At 41.8% G+C, this 23,077-nt stretch overlaps 1 protein-coding gene across 1 annotated transcript in view; it reads right to left on the bottom strand.

The window, feature by feature from the left end:
- hectd2 (HECT domain containing 2) overlaps nt 1-23,077 on the bottom strand; it is a 110,116-nt gene that overhangs the window by 45,362 nt on the left and 41,677 nt on the right. Inside the window, exons 6-10 of the mRNA XM_043712450.2 lie at nt 22,780-22,844; nt 5,542-5,587; nt 5,082-5,191; nt 2,995-3,143; nt 265-388 (exon numbers count right to left, since the gene is read on the bottom strand). Of these exons, the coding sequence (XP_043568385.1) occupies nt 265-388; nt 2,995-3,143; nt 5,082-5,191; nt 5,542-5,587; nt 22,780-22,844 (494 nt within the window). The remainder of the gene's footprint in view (nt 1-264; nt 389-2,994; nt 3,144-5,081; nt 5,192-5,541; nt 5,588-22,779; nt 22,845-23,077) is intronic.

Genomic DNA, 23,077 nt, shown 5'->3' on the forward strand with positions numbered 1-23,077 from the left:
CTGAAATTGCCACTCTAATTGAAAATCTATTTCCTTAACCTTTACCTGCAGCACTTTTGTATTATGAGTATTATTGTACACCAGATTGGCATTCATTAATACTGATTCTGTTATAGAAGGAATTTTCAACTCAAAAGAAAATGAGAATCAAGGATATAAAAACACACAAAATTTTGACATTAAGTATATTATAGTCTAGTTTTGAAAAAAAAAGTGTTGGGAAAAATCTACTTTAATCTAGTTTGAACAATTAGATTTTCTCACCTGTGAGAATTTCCATAACACTGCCAGATATGATACTCCTCCATGAGGTCAATATGATCCAAGGTAGAGTTGTAGAAATCCATGAAAGGAATAATTGGAGGATTTGACAGACTGTTAGCTGCATCTGTGGTAACAGTAAGACACACAAAAACCTAACATTTATAGCAACAGTAACTATTCATAGAATAATTTAAATCTATCAAATAAAGAGCTAGCAATTAAATTTTCAAAAAATATTTAATATGTAGCAAACTCAGTTCAAAGAAAAAAGGCAGTAATTTAGACCAGTGTGCCAGTGATGTGGATTTTGCTGCAGTAATCCAAAACTTATCCCCTTGTTTAATCTCAGCAATTAGCATGGTTTCCTCCAATGCTTCAAATATATATCTTTTTTGAACCATACATTGGCATCTGCTTCAGCTTTGCCTAGTGTCAATTCTGCAAAGATTTGCTGCAATTTCTCTTAATGTTTCTTCTCACTCTGAGAAAACTTTTAACGTGGTGACTCTGTCATACTAAACCCCAGCTATAAATAAATTATCATAATTGTGGGTATCTTTGCCAAGCTGGGAAGTTGATTTGCAGATGTTTCGTCCCCTGTCTAGGTGACATCTTCAGTGCTTTGGAGCCTCCTGTGAAGAGTTGCTGCACTTTGTCTACTGGAATTTATTTGGTTCCCTTCCTGGTACTTCCGGTTGTCTGTTCCAGTTGTTTGTTGTAGAGGCTGGTATATTAGATTTAGGTCTATGTGTTTGTTGGAGTGTGTGGATGAGTGCCACGCTTCTAGAAATTCTCTGGCTGTCCTCTTTTTGGCTTGTCTATGATCGTTGTGTTGCCCCAGTTGAATTGTGGTCCTTATCATTTGTGTGTATGGTTACTAGGGACAATTGGTCATGTTGTTTAGTAGCTAGTTGGTGTTCATGGATGCGGATTGCTAGTTGTCTGCTTGTCTGTCCTATATGGTGTTTCATGCAGTCTGCATGGAATCTTGTAAATTACGTTAGTCTTACGCATGATGAGTATAGGGTCTTTTGTTCTGGCGAGTTGTTGTCTGAGCACAGTTGTCAGTTTATGGGCTGTCATGAATCTGTGTAGTTGGAGAAGTCTGGCTGTCAGTTCTGAGATGTTTTTTTATATAAGGTAGAGTGGTTAGTGAGTTAGGTATGGCATGTCCTCATCGCATTGTTTATCTGTCGGGCATCTGTGGATGAAGTTGTGGGGATGTCTATTCTTGGCGAATACTCTGGAGTGGTGTTCTCCTTCTTCTTCTCTTTGTAGGCCAGGAGTGCTGCAGTATGTTGTCGCCATTTTGAATAGGGTCCTCATGTAGCTTCTCTTGTGCGTCTTCGGGTAGTTGGTGTTGTAGTTCACGATCTGGTCTGTGTGTGGCTTTTCTGTATGCTTTTGTAGTGCATTTACCATCTGTGTTCTTTCCACCATCACATCCAGGAATGGGAGTTGATTGTTGGTTTCCTCCTCTCGTAAATCTTATCCCTGTGAGCATGGTGTTGATAATTTGGTGTGAGTTCTCAATTTCTGTTCTCTTAATAATAACAAAAGTGTTGTCCACCTAACTGATCCAGAGTTTGGGCTAGATTTGTGGGAGGGCTGTTTGTTCCAGTCTTTGCATCACTGCTTCTCCTATGAGCCCAAAGATGGGTGAGCCCATTGGTGTTCCACTGATCTGTTCATATATTTGGTTGTTGAATGTGAAGTGTGTCATCAAGCAGTCATAGTTTGAGTATGCAGTCCTCATTGATAGGTTCCCCATCGTGTCATCTGTTCTGTTTGTCCAGGAAGTTGGCTATTGTCTCTCTAACAAGTTACCTGACACCAATTATCCCGGAGCCTTCTCAGAATTGAATGGTGTTTCAAGGATTTAACAGGACTTGCACAGATCTCCCAAAAGCTGCCCAACATACCCTGAAACGTTTGCCCGTAACCTCATGAAGAGCTGGTCATGATCAGGAAATTTCATGCCTGAGTGAGGGACTAGGTTTTGTGATGCAGTGGATCTGTTGAAAGCTTTGAATTTGCTGCAATAAATAATGGGAGTGGGGTTGGGTGAAGGTAGTAGTGTTTGGCCTGCATCTTTTATCCCCCTTGGAGATAATATTGAATATAATAGAAGTACCATTTCTGTGGTGGTGGCAACAGATAAATAGATAGATAGGTGCATAACTAATCCTTTCCCTGTCATCCCGCTTCACCCTCCTCCCTCAATCTGTCCTGTCCTACAATCTGATGTTGCAGATCTTTACTTTGCACTTCCTTCTCCGTCTTTACCATAAACCAGCCTTTGTCCTTTCTTCTTTTTGGATATTCAAAAACTGGAACATATCTCTGCAGTAGAGGATGGCCAAGGGGACAGTGAAGATAAAGAGACACAACCACTTCATTATGGCCACAGCTATCAGCTCAGATACTGATGCTGCACATAATTTAGATGTGTGGATGTATGATCTGCACATGGTGAGATAGCGTAAACTCTTTTACAACTAAGTATCTGCCACATTTCCCGTTGGATCCCATTTCAATTGTTTGAAAGGTTTCATACTGCCCAAAAAAATGCACATTATGGAACCTAATTTTACCCAGTGTGTTTTAAATGCAGACTACAATTATCTTATTCAAATTGCTTATATTGTTACACAAGCAAATCATTCTCTAGATTTGAGACATTATCTACATTTGAAATGCACAATGTAACAACCTCCCACAGATACTCACTGAGCAAAGCCAAGACTCTTGTTGCTGAAGGAATCCACCAAGTACACTTTGCCATGGGTGGTAGGTCATCTGGTTTTGCCGGAAACAGACGTAAAGATATGAATTGCAGTAATCTTTCTACCAATAGTTTAAATCTCCTTAAGGGCAATCTGAGGAAAACACAAGTCAATCTTGCAGTTAGTCATTATCCCATTGAGGTCATGATGTTCAGCTGATTAATGAAATACTTCAGGAAGGCTATCTAGTGAATAATTAAGTCATCCAAGCAACAAATGACCCAGATTTGATTTCTGGTATGTGCTCATTTCAGACAGAGCAGCAAAATTGGGTATTTTAATTTCCCTTGCAAGCCTGGTCCAATGTGAGGATAGTTACTGAGATTTCGTTTCTCTGCTCACTAAGCAGCGGGTTTTGCTTGAAAATTGTATTTACTAATGCTTCGGTGGATAAGACTGGACCTATGTAAACAGGTGTAAAGGACCACAGACAAGAAAAAGTGACTGATAGGAGTTATTTTCCCAAAGGCAGGTCTGACCAACAACATCATGACCCTCATCATGGAAATGAAGCAGGTTCTGAAACCTCACCATTCAGATAGAAAATTCCAAGATAATATTCTCTCTCAAAGGTGAAATGTCTCATATTTTCTGATAAGATTTACTGAGTTGTATGTCCAGTGTTAGGCTTCAAGACATCTGCTCTGGTCGGTAGGGGATCTTCCAACAGTCATGGTCCATGTAGGTACCAATAACATACTTAGAACTAGGAAAGAGTTTCTGCTGAGTGAGTACCACCAGCTATGGGCTAAGTTAAAGATTGGAAACTGAATATCCAAAGATATGAAGTACTTAGGAGGGATAGGCATAAATGAAAAAGGAGGGGGCAGGGAGGTGTAGCATTCTTAATAAGGAATGAGTTCAATTATTCAGTAAGAGAAGTTTAGATCAAAGGATTAAAATGTGGAATCAGTTTGGGTGGAACTAAAAAAACAGCAACGGCTAGAAAAGTTTGGGAATTGTTTATAGCTCACTAAATCATATGTTTGGCATTGTGTAAATCAGGAAATTAGAGATACATATAATGTGGGTTAACAAAGATATACCAGCTATTGAGGGAGTGCAATGGAGGTTCATCAAATCAATAAGGGATGACAGGATTTTGTTAAGAGGAGAGATTGAGGAGACAGGGTTTATTTTCCCTGGAGTTTTGAAGAATGAGGAATGACCTAGTTGAAAATTATTTCAGGGTTGATATAGATGTTGCCCCAAGAATCTAGAACCACAGGACATAATATATATCAGTCACAGTTCAGAGAAGGTACACAAATCATTCCAGAGATATAGGTTATGAAGAAAGGTTCAACAGTTTGGCCTTTATCTATTGGACTTTAGAAGGGTTAGATGTGAGTATATTGAAAAATAAAAGATCATGAGTGGTCTAGATACCAGAAAGATGTTTCATGAGGGGAGAGACAAAAACTAGGGGACATAGATTAAGAATGAGAGGTCTCCTTTTAAAGCAGAGATGCAGAGATTTTTTTTCCTCTCTAAGCATCTTCAGTATGTAGAATTCTTCTCCTGAGAAGGTAGTGAGGAAGGTTGAGTTCGACAGATTTTTGATAGACAAGGGAGTTGAGTGGGGTAGACAGGAAAATGGAGCTGAGACCACAACTGGATCAACCACAATCTTATTAAATAATGGAACAGGCTTGAAAGGTCAAATGTCCTAGTCTTGTTCCTATATTTCTACATGGTGGATTTGTTCTAAAGTTGGTTCTGATAGCAGACATTTGCATGAGTGGATTCCATCAATATAAAATTGGCAATTACTTCTCGAGCGTTACATTATATCCCAGTTGATTTGGCAACAATTTGATGTTGACTGGATTAGAGCCAAAAATATTTATAGTTGCAAAACACTGTAATGCTGAGGAGACTGAGTGGAATTTCAAAGTAAATCAGAATTATTATCTATACCTCTTGGTTTACAGTCTAATTAAATTTTCCCATTGAAACATAAGTAGTGAGCTAATTATCAACCCATTCTGCTCAAAATATTTTGAGCTCTAAAGAAAGAAAATCTTTTACGTTTGAAACCAGTGGACTAGAAAATGATGGTCTGCTTCAGACAAAGTGGCGGTCTGTCGTAATAGATGGGCGTAGATGACATATGTTGATGTGCTTGTAAACTGAGGGTTCTGCAAAAGGAACAAACAGTACTTAGCATGTATTCTCCAATTAGCAACCCAAGATTTTAAACAAATAACAATGATTATACTTAAAAGTTTTAACGTACAGAATGTAGAATGACATTGCATTATAAACATTTTACATAGAAATTACAGTGTAGGAATAGGCCATAAAGCCCAACTGATCTATGGGGTATTTATATGCTACACAATCATTTTTCTTTAAAAGACTCAACAATAGTTGCAGAGGGAACAGTCTAGAGGATCTAGTGGTCATTAGCTCACTGTCAACTATGTCCCATGATATTAGTGATAATAACATCAGAAAATAACCATTATCACAGAAAACAGTTTCATACCTGCACAAGTAAAAAATAAGCTCGCAGATCATCTTTTGTCCGTGGTCTGGAAAATAACAAAAATTCAACTCTGATCAAAACAGAGGATGATTGGTACACCATTGCAATTGTATGCACATTCTTCACTAATGGCCATAATAGCACAACATAACTGCAGCAATTTTATAGGTAATAAAAGGAATCCATATTAGCCCATAGAGACAAACCACATTTGTTCTTCACTTTCTCTCCTAAAGGCATTGATTTTTGTTGTGGTTCCATGGCAGTTTTCATCTTTTGAAATATCAGTCAACCTTCCCTTTTCCTGTGAGAGGCTAGACAACAAGCATTGGCAGACTGAATGCCCTTGGGGAAATAGAAACCAACCCAAACATTTTTATGCACAGAATGCCAAATGGATGATCCATCTTGGCCTCCTCCAGTCGTCTCCAGCATTATAGAGATCAGCCTTCAGCCAATTTGACTCACTCCATGTGATGTCAAGAAACAATTGGAAACACTGGATACTGCAAAGGCTAAGGGCTCTGACAACATTCTGCAAAAGTACTGAAGGCTAGTGCTTCAGAACTTGCCACTCCCCTAGCCAAACTGTTCCAATACAGTGGAGAGAGTGAGGACTGCAGATTCTACAGATGCTGGAATGTGGTGTTGGAAAAGCACAACAGGTCAGGGAGCATCCGAGGAGCAGGAGAATTGACATTTCAGGCAAAAGCCCTTCATCAGAAATCTGAACAGCCCTTCCTAATGAATGGCTTTTGCCTGAAACATCAATTCTCCTGCTCCTCGACTATTCCAGTGCAATGACAATACTAGCAGCTACCTGATAATTTGGAAAAATGCCCAGCTATGTCCTGTACATAAAAAGCAGAACAAACCCTGCCCGACCAATTACCACCCCATCAGTCAACTCTCGATCAGCCGTGAAGTAATGGAAGGTGTCATTAATAGTGCTATCAAGCAGCACCAGTTCAGCAGTAACCTGCTCAATGACACCCAGTTTGTCTTCTGCCAGGGCCACTCAGCTCCTGACCTCAATGCAGCCTTGGTTCAAACATGGATAACAGAGCTGAATTCCTGAGGTGAGGGGAGAGTGACAGTCCTTGACATCAAGACTGCATTCGATTGAGTGGGGCACAAGGAACCCTAGTAAAACTGGAATCAATGGGTGTGGGGGAAAACTCTCCACTGGTTAGAGTCATACTTGGCACATAGGAAGATGGTCATGGTTGTTGGAGGTCAGCCATCTCAGTTCCGGGACATCTCTGCAGAAGTTCCTCAGGGTTGTGTTCTAGGCCCAATTATCTGCAGCTGCTTCATCAATGACCTGCCTTCCAGCACAAGATCGGAAAGTGGGGATGTTCACCGATGATTGCACAATGTTCAGCACCATTCATGACCTTCAGACTCTGAAGCAGTCCATGTTTAAATGCAACAAGATCTGGACAACATACAGGCTTGGGCTGACAAGTGGCCATACAAATGCCAGGCTACGACCATCACCAATAAGAGACAATGTAACCACCACACTTGGACATTCACTCATAACCAGAAACTCAACTGGCCTCACCACATAAACATGGCACTATAAGACAGCAGGTCAAAGGCTAGGAATACTGTAGCAAGTAACTCACCTCCTGAAGCAAAGTCTATCCATCATCTACAAGGCATAAGACAAGAATGTGATGGAATACTCCCTACTTACCTGGATGAGTGGAGCTTCAACAACACTCAAAAAGCTTGACACCATCCAGAACAAAGCAGCTTGCTTGATTGGTATTACATTCACTTCCTCCACTTCTGATGCTCAGTAATAGCAGTGTATATTATCTACAAGATGCGCTGCAGAAATTCATGAAAGATCCTCAGACGATATCTTCCAAGCCCACAAACATTTCCATCCAGAAGGATAAGGGCAGCAGATACATGGGAACACCACCACCTTCAAGTTCCCCTCCAAGCCACTCACCATCGTGACTTGGAAATATATCACTGGTCCTTCAGTGTTGCCATGTCAAATCCTGGAAGTCCCTCCCTAACAGTATTGTGGGTCAACCCACAATAGGTGGACTGCAGTGGTTCAAGGCGGCAGCTCACTATCACCTTCTCAGAGGTAAAAAATGCTGGCCAGCCAGTAACACTCACATTCCACAAATGAAAAAAAACCACTTCTAAGCCATTGTTTGCGGATAATAAATGGAAGCAAGAAGCCCAGTTAATCTGCATCTCCCTACAGCAAGAACTCTAAGATCACCATAGCAATTTCACTACAACTACAACTGAATCAGTTCATTGAACATAGATTATCAATTGAACATTGGATTTCAGGTTTCTCAAGAAATAAGAAATTCTTAGAGAGGCAGTAATGGCACCACCCCACCACCAGCAATAAAATAAACATGCAAACTGTCATTGAGAATGTGGATAATAGGATTCAATTGTCAATAAGCAAAGGTGAGCCAGTGATATTTGCAGCTACCTCTACCTCAATCACTCTCGTAGTCAGATATGAAATCATGAAGTGTGACCTTCAACATTTGCTCTTCTATGTTAGGGTACTGTTGAATCAAAAGAAAGTGAGGACTGCAGATACTGGAGACTCAGAGTCGAAAAGTGTGGCGCTGGAAAAGCACATTAAGTCAGGCTGCATCCGAGGAGGAGGAGAGTCATCATATTGGGCATTAGCCCTTCATCAAGAATGTGGAGGGGTAAGGTAGCTGGGAAGGCAATAAGTGGATGCAGGTGGAGGTAATTGTGATAGGTCACTGGGGAGAGTGGAGCAAATAGGTGGGAAGTAAGATGGATAGGTGGGACAGGTCAAGAGGACAGTGCCGAGTTGGAGGGTTGGATCTGGGATGAGGTGGGAGTAGGTAGATTTGGAAACTAGTGAAGTTGATGTTGATACCGTATGGTGAAAGTGTCCCAAGGCAGGAGATGAGACCTTCTTCTTCCAGTTGGTGAGTGGTTTTGATTTGACAGTGGAGGCTGACCTAGGACTTGCATGTCCTTGGGTGAGTGGGAGGGGAAGTTAAAATGTTTGACCACAGGGCAATGGGGTTGTTTGGTGTATGTGTCCCAGAGATGTTCCTTGAGTTGGTGTTCTGTCTCCCTGATGTACAGAAGACCACATCAGCAACAGACACCAGTAGGTGGGTGAATGTGCAAGAAAATCTTTGCCGGATGTGAAAAAATCCTTTGGGGCCTTGGACAGAGACGATGGGGGAGATGTAGGTACAGGTGTGGTGGCAAGATAAGGTGCTGGGTGTGGAGGGTGGGTTGGTGGGGAGAGCGTGGACTTAATGAGGGAGTCACACAGGTAAAGGTCGCAGCGGAATGCAGATGGGGTGGGGAGGGAAATATATCTGGTGGTGGGGTCTGATTATTGGTGGCAGAAATGATGGAGGATACTGCAATGTATCCACAGGTTAATGGGGTGGAAGATGAGGATGAGGGGGGTTCTATCCTTGTTGCGTTTGGAGGGGTGGGGTTCAAGGGCACAGGTGAGGGAAATAAAGGTGATGCACTGGAGGGCATTGTTGATCGTGTGGGAAGGGAAATTGTGGTCTTTGAAATAGAAGGCCATCTGGGATTTCCTGGAATGGAATTGCACCTCCTGGCAGCAGATACAATAGACAATAGATAATAGGTGCAAGAGTAGGCCATTCTGCCCTTTGAGCCAGCACCACCATTCATTATGGTCATGGCTGATCATCCTCAATCAGTATTCTGTTCCTGCCTTATCCCCATAATCCTTGATTCCACTATCCATAACAGCTCTATCCAACTCTTTCTTGAAAGTAACCAGAGACTTGGCCTCCACAGCCTCCTGGGGCAGAGCATTCCACACACCCACCACTCTCTGGGTGAAGAAGTTTCTCCTCAACTCTATTCTAAGTGCTGGATTAGTGGTGCTGGAAGAGCACAGCAATTCAGGCAGCATCCGAGGACAGGCAAAATCGACGTTTCGGGCAAAAGCCTTTCCTGATGAAGGGCTTTTGCCCGAAACGTCGATTTTGCCTGTCCTCGGATGCTGCCTGAATTGCTGTGCTCTTCCAGCACCACTAATCCAGAATCTGGTTTCCAACATCTGCAGTCATTGTTTTTACCTCTATTCTAAGTGGCCTACTCCTTATTTTTAAACTGTGTCCACTGGTTCAGGACTCACCCATCAGCGGAAACATGCTTCCTGCCTCCAGAGTGTCCAATCCTTTAATAATCTTATACGTCTCAATCAGATCCCCTCTCAGCCTTCTAAACTCAAGTGTATACAAGCCCAGTCGCTCCAATCTTTCAGCGTAAAATAATCCCGCCATTCTGGGAATTGACCTCGTGAACCTACGCTTCACTCCCTCAATAGCCGGAATGTCTTTCCTCAAATTTGGAGACCAAAACTGCGCACAATATTCCAGGTGCAGTCTCACCAGGGCCCTGTACAGCTGCAGAAGGACCTCTTTGCTTCTATACTCAATTCCTCTTAAATGAAGCCTAGCGTGCTATTAGCTTTCTTCACTGCCTGCTGTACCTGTATGCTTGCTTTCATTGACTGATGTACAAGAACACCTAGATCTCGATGTACTGCCCCTCTACCTAACTTGACTCCATTTAGGTAGTAATCTGCCTTCCTGCTCTTGCCACCAAAGTAGATCACCACACATTTATCCACATTAAACTGCATCTGCCATGCATCCATCCACTCACCTAGCCCGTCCAGGTCACCCTGTATTCTCCTAACATCCTCCTCACATTTCACCCTGCCACCCAGCTTTGTGTCATCAGCAAATTTGCTAATATTACTTTTAATACCTTCATCTATACCATTAATGTACATTGTAAAAAGCTGCAGTCCCAGCACCGATCCCTGCGGCACACCAATGGCCACCGCCTGCCATTCCGAAAGGGAGCTGTTTATCACTACTCTTTGTTTCCTGTCGGCCAACCAATTTTCAATCCATGTCAGTATTTTGCCCCTAATACCATGTGCCCTAATTTTGCTCACTAACCTCCTATGTGGGACTTTATCAAAGGCTTTCTGAAAGTCCAGGTATACTACATCTACTGGATCTCCCTTGTCCATCTTCAGAGTTACATCCTCAAAAAATTCCAGAAGATTAGTCAAGCATGATTTCCCCTTCATAAGTCCATGCTCACTCTGACCTATCCTTTTACTGCTATCCAGATGTGTTGTAATTTCGTCCTTTATAATTGACTCCAGTATTTTTCCCACCACTGAGGTCAGACTAACTGGTCTATAATTTTCTGTTTTCTCTCTCCCTCCTTTCTTAAAAAGAGGGACAACATTAGCCACCCCCCAATCTGCAGGAACTTATCCTGAATCTACAGAACATTGGAAAATGATCACCAACACATCCACGGTTTCTAAAGCCACCTCCTTCAGTACCCTGGAATGTAGACCATCAGGTCCCGGGAACTTATCAGCCTTCAGACCTAACAGTCTCTCCAACACCATTTCCTGCCTAAAATAAATTGCCTTCAGTTCAGGTCCTTCAGCCACTATTACATCTGGGAGATTGCTTGTGTCTTCCCCAGTGAAGACAGATCTAAAGTACCAATTCAACTCTTCTGCCATTTCTTTGTTCCCCGTAATAAATTCACCTGTTTCTGTCTTCAAGGGCCCAATTTTAGTCTTAACCATTTTTCTTCTTTTCACATACCTAAAAAAGCCTTTACTATCCTCCTTTTTATATTTTTGGCCAGTTTACCTTCGTAACTTATTTTTTTTTTGCGTATTACCTTTTTAGTTATCCTCTATTGTTCTTTAGAAACTTCCCAGTCCTCAATTTCCCACTCATCTTTGCTATGTTATACTTTTTCCCTTTTGTCTGTATATGGTCCTTAACTTCCCTCGTCAGCCACGGCCACCCCTGCCTCCCCTTAGGATCTTTCTTCCTTTTTGGAATGAACTGATCCTGCATCTTCTGCATTATACCCAGAAATACCTGCCATTGTTGTTCCACTGCCATCCCTGCTAGGGTATTGCACCATTGAACTTTGGCCAGCTCCTCCCTCATAGCTCCATAGTTCCTCTTATTCAACTGAAATATTGTCACTTCCAATTCTACCCTCTCCCTTTCAAACTGCAGATTAAAGCTTATTGTATTGTGGTCACTACCTCCTAATGATTCCTTTACTTCGAGGTCCCTGATCAAATCTGATTCGTTGCACAACACCAGATCCAGAATTACTTTCTCCCTGGTAGGCTCCAGCACAAGCTTTTCTAAGAATCCATCTTGGAGGCACTCCACAAACTCCCTTTCTTGGGGTGCAGGACCATCCTGATTCTCCCAGTCTACCTGCATGTTGAAATCCCCCATAACAACTGTAGTAATATCTTTGCGACAGGCCAATTTTAGCTCCTTATTCAACTTACACACTACATCCAGGCTACTGTTTGGGGGCCTGTAGATAACTCCTATTAGGGTCTGTTGTGGTTCTGTTCGCCGAGCTGGAAGTTTTTGTTGCAAACGTTTCGTCCCCTGGCTAGGCGACATCATCAGTGCTTGGGAGCCTCCTGCGAAGCGCTTCTTTGATGTTTCCTCCGGTGTTTATAGTGATCTGTCCCTGGCACTTCCGGTTGTCAGTTTCAGCTGTCCGCTGTAGTGGTTGGTATATTGGGTCCAGGTCGATGTGTTTGTTGATGGAGTTTGTGGATGAATGCCATGCCTCTAGGAATTCCCTGGCTGTTCTCTGTCTGGCTTGCCCTATGATAGTAGTGTTGTCCCAGTCAAATTCATGTTGCTTGTTGTCTGCGTGTGCGGCTACTAAGGATAGCTGGTCGTGTCGTTTCGTGGCTAGTTGATGTTCATGTATGCGGATTGTTAGCTGTCTTCCTGATTGTCCTATATAGTGAGCAAGATGAATGTAGTTTACAAAATTCCATGCAAGGACTGCATTAAACACTATATAGGACAAACAGGAAGACAGCTAACAATCCGCATACATGAACATCAACTAGCCACGAAACGACACGACCAGCTATCCTTAGTAGCCACACACGCAGACAACAAGCAACATGAATTTGACTGGGACAACACTACTATCATAGGGCAAGCCAGACAGAGAACAGCAAGGGAATTCCTAGAGGCATGGCATTCATCCACAAACTCCATCAACAAACACATCGACCTGGACCCAATATACCAACCACTACAGCGGACAGCTGAAACTGACAACCAGAAGCGGCAGGGACAGACCACTATAAACACCGGAGGAAACATCAAAGAAGCGCTTCGCAGGAGGCTCCCAAGCACTGATGATGTCGCCTAGCCAGGGGACGAAACGTTTGCAACAAAACCTTCCAGCTCGGCGAACAGAACCACAACAACGAGCACCCGAGCTACAAATCTTCGCACAAACTTTGAACCTATTAGGGTCTTTCTACCCTTAGAATTTCTCAGCTCTATCCATACTGACTCTACATTCCCCGATTCTAGGTCCCCCCGCGCAAGGGACTGAATATCATTTCTTACCATCAGGGCCATCCCACCCCCTCTACCAGTCCTTCTGTCCTTACAATAGCACATATAGCCTTAAATATTCATTTCCCAGGCCCTTACCACTTGAAGCCACGAATCAGTTATCCCCACAACATCGTAACTGCCAATTTCCAAATGAGCCTCAAGCTCATCCACCTTATTTCTAATGCTTCGTGCATTCATATATAACATTTTTAATTTGTTACTCCCCTCACTCTTCCTATCAATCCCTATTTCACTTGACCTTACAGCATGATCCTTTTTTGAGTTTTCTGTTTCATTGATTCTGTTGTCTTTCTTGACTTCTCTTGTTCTAACTTTCCCTTTAACTTCCTTCTTAAACTTCCAGTTTGTCCCCTCCCCCCCGCTATTTAGTTTAAATGCAGCTGTGTTGCAGTGGCAAACCTACCTGCCAGAATGCTGGTTCCCCCACCTATTAAGGTGCAACCCGTCCCTCTTGTATAATTTATCCTTACCGCTAAATATACCCCAGTGATCCAAGAATTTAAGTCCTTGCTTCCCCAGTTCCCCAGCCACACATTCTAGTCCCTTATCTCCCTGTTCCTGTCCTCTCCAGCTTGAGGAACTGGAAGCAAACCAAAGATAACCACCCTGGATGTCCTGCTTTTCAGCTTTCTTCCGAGTTCTCCGAAGAATGTCCTTCCTCTTCTTCCCGACGTCATTTGTGCCAACATGCACCACCATGTCTGGCACTTCACCTTCGCCCTTGAGGATTTTCTGGACTCTGTCTGCGATGTCCTTAATCCTGGCACCAGGAAGGCAACACACCATCCTCAAAACCCATCTGTTGCCGCAGAAACCCCTTTCAGTCCCTCTCACTATGAAGTCCCCTATTACCATGGCTCTGTGTGATGTCTGACTCCTCGGCTCTGCCTCCACGCCAATTTCTGATTGGCAGACCTGACCGCCTCTCGGACTGGCAGTGACGTCTGTCTCTACGGTTTCCAAGAGATTCAACCTGTTCCTGACAGGTTCTTCCCCTGGGGTCTGGTATGCTCGGTGTAATAACCTCGCTGAAGGTCCTGTCCAGAAAGATCTTGTTCTCTCGGATGAGCCTGAGGTCGGAGGTGGAGCAATTGGGAGTAAGGGATCATGTTTTTACTGGGGTGGGGGGGGGGGGTGAGTATTGGGAGGAGTTATAGTCAAGATAGTTGTGTGAGTCAGTGGGTTTGAAATAGATGTCCGTGAAATTGAGAATTCTATTGTATGAAAAGGAAATCCTTAAGTCCTAAAAGGTAGACAAAGTCACAATTACGGCTGCTGTCTCATTAAAGAGAGACGACTAGTGCTGGCTTAACCTGAAGGTCATCATACCTCTGGTGAAGCGAGAGGTTGAGAAGGAGAATCATTCATGACAATATCAATTGGTGCAAGAATGAACCCATGCAGTTGGCATCGCTCTGCATCAAAAACCAGCTATCCAGCCAACTGAGCTAACCAACCTCCTTAGGCTCTGATAACAGACACATATCTCTTTCATATCATTCAGTGGACTGACGCAGTAATTAAATTAATTGTACTTCATTCACAGATTAATTTTGGTTGCAGGAACAACACAAATTAATAGTTTTAAACAACATCAATGCAAATATAAAATATGGGAGGACAAAGCCTTTCTCCTCAGCAGATTCTCCCTCTCTGACAGTGCATGTGACAGCACTTTAAGGCAGCCTGAACACGTGAGGAGCCCTGCTAACAAATATGCACATAGCTTCCAGAGACAATGATGCTTTTTAATGGATGAGGTTAGTAAAACTCGCCAAAAATCACCTTTCACAGCAACGTTTACCCTTTACAATTTGAGATAATTGAGTATCTTTCACTTTTGCCAGGTAATGCTCACTGGCAGAAGATGCAAGATATCATCAGATAAGTTTAAGCACATTTGGAATGAAAATAAATCTTTAAACCAAACCTCCACAGTCAAACCCCTGGGTGCCTTTTAAGATACAGTTTAACACAAAAAAGTACAGCCATCATACTGTATAAAATTGTGTGTGGCAAACACAGAAAGGAGTCCAGCTGCTGAGCAGAGTCACTGGAATGTGTTCTGTAAATGTAACTGCACTACGTTGGGCAGTCTGTAAATCCAACTCAGTTAATCCTCAAGATTTATCACTAACTAAATTCCACCCTGTAAATGTCATTTTAAACAGCTGCCAAATTCTACACTTCTGACCTTATTAGGATGAGGAGTTCCACTGTGACTGAATTACACAATTACTTTAAATGTAGGCCTGGGAGCAGGATTCAAGATTGCAAACGAGGTTGGACATTGGCAGCAGTAGAAAGTCATTGCTCAAAGATACTTCAATGAAATGGCCTCATAAACAGCTCTGCTGATATTTTTATTTCCTTGTGCAATCCTTTAAAGCAGCAGCGACCATCTTGTGAACCATCAGGCTCTTTTGGAATTAATACATAACTCTTTGCCCATGCACTTGTGGGCTCAGATACGATTGGCTGCAATGTTTGACTCTGTAGCATTTGTTGTTTTGGTGGCATGAGTATTGATTCATTCTTAAAGGCTGCTATGCTGCACATATGTATGACATTCACTGGACACCATTTTAGACAATAGCTTAAAAATGTGTTGCTGGAAAAGCGCAGCAGGTCAGACACATCAAAGGAACAGGAGAATCGACGTTTCGGGCATAAGCCCTTCTTCAGGATTCCTAAAGAAGGGCTTATGCCAGAAACATCGATTCTCCTGTTCCTTTGATGCTGCCTGACCTGCTGCGCTTTTCTAGCAACACATTTTTAAGCTCTGATCTCCAGCATCTGCAGTCCTCACTTTCTCCACCATTTTAGACAAGTCAGTAGTGTTGGGAGGGTGTGTTGTAGTTACCCAATATGTACAGATCATGAAGTCAGTCAGCATATAACATTAGTTTGACAACTGTAGATAGTTTTCATCTCATCACTCCAGCTAATGGTCCCTCTTAAATAAGCAGAGCTGGACATGTATTGATTAGTAGGAAGAGGACATTTCCATTAATGCTACTTAAACCCCAACTCAGGGTGAGCTGCTGATAAAACTCTACTGTCTCTATCTGAATTTGCTCAAGTGTTTGTCTACTTAAAAAAATCTCTGGAAAGTGCCAATGTTAATCAAAATGTGGTGCATGTTGAAAAGGCCTTGGTTTGGACTTTAAGGGATCTGCTCAGACCACTTGCTCTCTGTGATGGTTGCTGATAAGTACCATTTTACAAAAGGCAGCAACACATCGACCTGAGCAGAGGAGGGCAAGCTGCTGATAGACAGAGGAGAAAGGTGAGATAAGCTCCCAGTACGAGGCTATATCCACCAAGAATCTTCAGGAAGCATTAATTTTACCTTCCCTTATGACAAGAACAGTGTGTACATTGTCTCAGCCTAATAAAGGAGGTGTTCATGGAAATTTGACAGTTCCAGCTTCAATGCAGGGTACTGCACAGCATTGTTAGTGGCTGTGACTTCCTTCAGGTTGGGATCATTCTAGGTTGGAGCAAGTGACATCTGCAACTTCTCCCAAGTCCTGATACAATATTACATCAAAGAAATGAATAATACTCTACATCAAGAAAGGAGAGTAAATCAAGCTTTCTCAGAGAGAAGCAGGCAGAACTTGCACACAGTTTTCCAGGAGGGTAGGGTTTCTTGTGGCTCAGGATCTCATTAATTTCAGACCCTTGAATTTGCAGTTGTTGCATCTGGAGTATATGCTGGGATGTAGCACTACCGCCTTGTATCATTTCCTGACTGTGTAGTTGTGTTCAGCACATCATGCTGGTGAACACAGCAAGCAGATTGCCTACACACTGCACCTGTCCATTGTTCCTTCAGTATTTGAGCCACATCAAACCAAAAACTGACAAGGGCTATCCACTCAACACCTCACTCATGTCTCTGGTGTGCAATCTGGCCACATGGGGCCAGCATGTGTGAATAAAAACATGACACTTTATAAAATCTCAGAGGAGACCACTGAAGGTTTCAAGCATTGTTTCTGCTTCCTGGACTCCTCTGCCTGCAACACTCACTACAGCAAATCATCATGGTCTGCTGTATTCTGCACAGCTCTCTCATCATGTCCCTTGCAGCCAGGGATGTGACAAGAAGCTGAGAAGGGAGAAGGCAAGGAGATAACCAACACATCTTCTAGTTGGACTGACTCCAATCATATTATTTTACAATGGTTTCACAGAATACAACCTCAAATCCGGATTCCACAACCTTCCCTCTAATTGATGGCCCCATGATTTCCTTAGTACTGGTCATGAAGATGGCTTTGTTTATCCTTGTGCTCTTATCTAATGTATGATGATGCTTTCACTTTAATAGATTATTTTGTTCCTTTCTTTGAAAAGAGGTTGCAAGGCAGAGGCACTGGGCTGGTTACTGAAGACCACTTGAGTAAATAGCTTGTGAGGTCTTATTTTAATGCAGCATGAATAGGTGTGGCCAGCTTTCACAGATACAGATTTCTGGGTTTTGGTTTTTTTCAGTAGCATCAGAAACTAGTAGAGTCTCAACAGAGTTGGAAGCTACAGTGAATGTTTCCTGGCTGCTACTCTCTCTGAATTTTCTCTTGATGTCTTTTTCTCTGGAAGTGAAGAACTACATGTGAGAATCTGTGTTTGCATTTTACTTTTTTGCCAAGGGATGTGTTTATAGGATGTTACTTTATTGGAATAATTATTTAATAATAGTTATTGTATCTATTATTCTGTTAAGTTTTCCAGTAGAGTTTTTATTCTAACTTAGTCTTTCTTTGATTGTATTTTAAATAAATTGTGTTTTGCTTAATGTTGAGTAGTTTGACCAGTCACATTGTATCTGGAACAGGTGCCTTATATTTGCATATAAAATAAGAAAAGATTAGGATCTAGGCCACTATCTTAAAATATTTTAAGGGGGTTTGGTCTGATCCGTAACAAATACCATCCCACTGGCAAAAGCAAGGCTGGACGTTGCTGAATTTAGTGGGGACACTGTGGATCAACTCAAGTAGCTCTGGGCCATTGAGACCTTGAACTGAATCACTGCTATATGGACAGCAGCACAGAACATAGAACATAGAAGAACATAGAAGAATACAGCGCAGTACAGGCCCTTTGGCCCTCGATGTTGCGCCGATCCAAGCCCACCTAACCTATACTAACCCACTATCCTCCATATACCTATCCAATGCCCGCTTAAATGCCCATAAAGAGGGAGAGTCCACCACTGCTACTGGCAGGGCATTCCATGAACTTACGACTCGCTGAGTGAAGAACCTACCCCTAACTTCAGTCCTATATCTACCCCCCCTTAATTTAAAGCTATGCCCCCTTAATTTAAAGCTAATACCCGACTCCATACGCGGGAAAAGGTTCACACTGTCAACCCTATCTAACCCCCTAATCATCTTGTACACCTCAATCAAGTCACCCCTAAACCTTCTTTTCTCTAATGAAAACAGCCCCAAGTGTCTCAGTCTTTCCTCATACGATCTTCTAAGCAGTCTGGGTTAGCTTTTGGATAGGCAACACAAGGACACCGACAGATTAATAGTCGAAGATAACAAATGCTATCATCAGAAGTCAGTAGGTTTGTACTTCATAAGGTCACCCTGGAGTGATGCATTGGCAATCCTACTAATGTGTTGGAAGACTGCCGAGAGATCCCTAAATAACTTTTGAACATAGCTATCCACAGCCAAAATGGTAGCAAGCAAATATTTCATGATACTGGTCTTAGGTTCTACATTGGGTTGTGGAATAACTCCACAGAGGCTGGTACCCCATCACTAAATCACCTTTTATTTACATGTGGAGAGCCCTTGGCACTGATCCAGCTCTCTCAGAGCCAGCTATCACAGTGAACAGGACATCTTACAGTTCTATTTATTTCTATCAGTCAGGGTTCCCTGATTGGGATTGTTGGACTAGTCCAATTAGGGAACTCCTATTTTATGAATTCCACCTGGCTGACTTCATTACAATCACGACATTTGGGTGACCTTTGATTGTGCTGCAATGGAGTTGAAACACTTGCCATCAGATGCTGCACGACATTTATGAATGTTCTTCCAGAATTGGCCCTTCCATCCTGGAAAGAATGGTCTCTAAATTCTGCACAAAGTCCGATGGTGACTTGATGCTAGATCCTTCCAAGTTCCTTGACAGTAGCTTTCTAATAAGTCTCTCAATGCACAATGTATTTATTTATGAATACCAACAGCATTTTCCTGTACACCACCCCAAAGTCCTTATCTGAGTTCTCTCTAACAAAACTCAAGTACAGCTTCACCTTCCAGGAGGCTGAAACCTGGTTATCCTTTCCCTCTTCTTGTGCATGTTGATTCACACCTTCAAATCATATCTCTCTGCTACCTAATAAAGTATATACAGCATTTTGTATCTGAAGACATGGTGTGAGATTAAGTGATTATATTTCTTCATCATTAGTATCCTACTCCATGTGGAAGATCACTGCTGAATCTGATAGTAAAATGATAAAGGCACAAGGGCACATTTGGAATGAGGGAAGGTGGTGGTGGGGGGGTTCAAAAAAAAAGGTTGTTTACAACATTGGCAACTTGAAAAAAAAATCAGAAGATACTGCAGGAAGTGGAAGAAGTACAAAGTAAAATGATTGATTAGGTCAGAACATGCTCTCACTTTCCATGGCTTTTCACCTTACAACTAGCTATAGTCTCAGTTTCCTCCATTAATGCAAGAGCATGCAGCCACATTGGTTTACATCTGCTTAGGTCAGACAACCTCTGGTTCTGGGTTGAGAGTGTATTGCTGGAAAAGCACAGCAAGTCAGGTAGCATCCGAACAGCAGGAGAATCAGCGTTTCGGGCATAAGTCCTTCATCAGGAATGAGGCCTGTGGGTTGGGGCTGAGAGATAAATGGGAGGGGGGTAGGTAGCTGGAAAAGAGAGAGGAGAAGAACTTCTCCAAGGTAGGCATTCTTGGAAGAGGCTTTGTAATAAGGTTGAAACCAAAATGAGGACTGCAGATGCTGGAGCTCAGAGTCGAGAATGTAGTGCTGGAAAAGCATAGCAGGTCAGGCAGCATTCTACCCTAAACAGGTCATCCTCCCCTCTCTTTCCCAGCTACCTGTCTCTCAGCCCGACCCACAAGCCTCATTCCTGCTGGAGGGCTTATGCCCAAAATGTCGATTCTCCTACTCCTCGGATGCTGTCTAACCTGCTGTTATTTTCCAGTACTACACTCTCGACTCTGAGATCCAGCATCTGCAGTCCTCATTTTCTTATAGCCTCTGGTTCTGGACCATCTTATCTACTGCAAAGGGGAAATGGGCCAGTGAAAGTGGTACAATGTGTTTGGGTGATGTGCCTTTATATTTAAGTAGCTGATAGTGTGTGTAAGGTGTCAGATGTGGATGTGGCATTTGCAGCAGTACTAAATGTATGAGGGTGAGGTGAAGCTAAAAATGCTCAGCAGGAGTTATTCCTCAATGTTGATAGGTGAGTGAAGTGAGGTCAGTGAATGCAGCTGTATGAGAGGCTATTGGTAGATTTGGAAAAATATGACACTTAATGATAAACTCACTTTCCATAATCACTTGAGGTCATTAAAAATGTTCCTGTACTACATCCGGTTTCTTGGAAATACACTGCTGACATATTGACAATGGTGACTATCTATCGTCTTCTGAGTGTCCATATGGAGGGCAGCCTTGCCCTTCATAGGTGAAGAACTTCCCTTCTCCCTCCCATTTACTGCACTAAGTATCGCATCTGACCCTGCCAGAATCTTCTGCAGCCAGAATGCACTAGAAATGGGCTGGTTGGCTTTGAGAGTGCAGTCCGTGTTCGGTAATGCTTGTTGCATGTGTTTAAGCTTGTGAATGATACATGCTTACCAGTAAGCTGCACACTAATATCATTTAAAAATACTAGACTACAGGAAGTTTGCATGCTACATGTTCCACAATAAACAGATGCATGATAATCATGTATCACAATCTCTGGGCCCATTTCAGGCCTCATCTGATAACTCTCCAATTGAGTTTTTAAGCTGGCTGAGAAGCAAATGAGAAACATGATTTCAGTTGGTAAAGGAACAAACATCTACTCAGCTTTCTGCACAGAAAAGATAAATAAACCATGGGGAAGAAATGTGATCATGAAATGCTGCTTCTTTTGACTCACCCCATTTCCTGGAACAGGCAGTGAGGTGGCCACTACCTATGTGGTCCATGCAGCATTTTTAAATTATAAATTGATGAAGAGAACCACGTTGGAACTGCTGGTGCTTATATTAGTTTTGGCCATATGATTGAAATTATTTTGGTACATTTCCTTCAAGGCTTGGACAGCTGCATGGGCTACATAAAACTAAATCATTACAATTTTCTAATTCTGTGGAAGTTAATATGTGCTGTTCGTGACATCCACTACCTTCAAAATGTCTTAAGAAATGATCACTGGATTTTAAAATTTACTTAATATCTTCTCCACCTAGACTCTAAAGCATGGCTCCTCTCAAGTGTCTTTCTCAGTGTTAGCCCATCATTGGCCATTTTACCATCTTCAAAAATCAAAAAACTTCTCTAGTCTACTAAATTGTGTAAGATGATAATTTAAGTATTGTTTTTTGAAAATTAACATTAAAACAGGAAACAAACCATATTTATATAATGATTAATATGCACTATTCATATACACTTGTGTAAATGTACTTTATCACCTATACACCATTAATGTTCTCCACGTCAATTGTAAACCATTGATTAACCAGGTCACACACTTATTACAAGACAAATCATAATAAATAACAATCAATTGAGAATTAACATTTGTGTGTCCAGAAAACATTAATTTAGGGAGCCACTTATAAAAATTGAACTGATTGTTAATTAAAAACAATTATAAAGCTAAGAGCATTAGTTCCCCACGTCCAGTTATAAATAACAGCAGGCAACAATAACAGGCAGATTTCTGACTAGGGACATCACTAAGCTAAACAAAACCTGCAGATGCTGGAAATCTGAATCAAATTAGAAATTCTTGGAGAAACTCAGAAGATCTGGCAGGGTCTGTGCAAAGAAAGCAGAGTCAACATTTTAGACCCATTGACCCTTCTTCAAAACTACACAAATCATTATGCTAATTCTGCCTCCTACAACATTTTAAATGATTGGAAGAGTGCAATAACTATCTGCAAACACTTGACACAACAGACAAGATTGGACAAATGACGTTATGCGACCAGATTCCATATCAAATCATAGCCCTATCCTTGTTCTGCCCCAACGCTCTCCTTTAGATCCAGGGATTTTGTAGCTCATAGTCTGTTTCCTATTCTTCTGTAATACGTCCATACACCAAAGATGATAGCTTTCTTGATATCATGTTCAGAAAACATTTTAACAAGTTGTAACAGTGGACATTAATATCTTTTAAGGGCATTTAGGGATTTATCTTTTCTTATTCCTTTGGCTTGGTATTTCTCCTCCTCTGTAATTTTCGAATCTTATTCTCTTCTTTCACTGAAAATAATGAAAGCAAAATGGAACATCTAAAATGGAAATTTCCTGCCCTTGCATCGCCTGCTCTCATTAAATCACCATGAACGTGATCAATAATAATAATAATAATAAAGAAGAATCAGAACAGAATTAACACCATGCATATATTTTGCAAACATTCCCCAGGTTCTTGAACAAATTTGCAGACTGAATATCAAACAATTGTTAGCTTTATTTAGAAAAATATTCCAGTCTTACCCTTTCCATTTCTTCAGAAGACTATTAATAATCCCTTTCAGAACAGTTTTTTGAATATCTTGAGGCTAAAATTAACAACAGCACCAGATTGTTACATATCTTCACATGATTTTAATTGTAAACAGAACACATCATTTTCTTTCTAAATTTAATAAATAAAATGCAGTGTGCCAGCATTCACAGTAAGCAATGTTTAACAAATGAAGATATTGCTCAAACTTTATAAAGTACAACCAGGTCTCCCAAGGTGTTATGTATGATAGGTTGAAGGTACACCATACCATCAGGAGAGGAGCAC

Source organism: Chiloscyllium plagiosum, unplaced genomic scaffold (assembly GCF_037043375.1).
Source record: "Chiloscyllium plagiosum isolate Xiang-an unplaced genomic scaffold, Cpla_swu_hap1 HiC_scaffold_22, whole genome shotgun sequence".
NCBI classification, from domain to species: Eukaryota; Metazoa; Chordata; class Chondrichthyes; order Orectolobiformes; family Hemiscylliidae; genus Chiloscyllium; species Chiloscyllium plagiosum.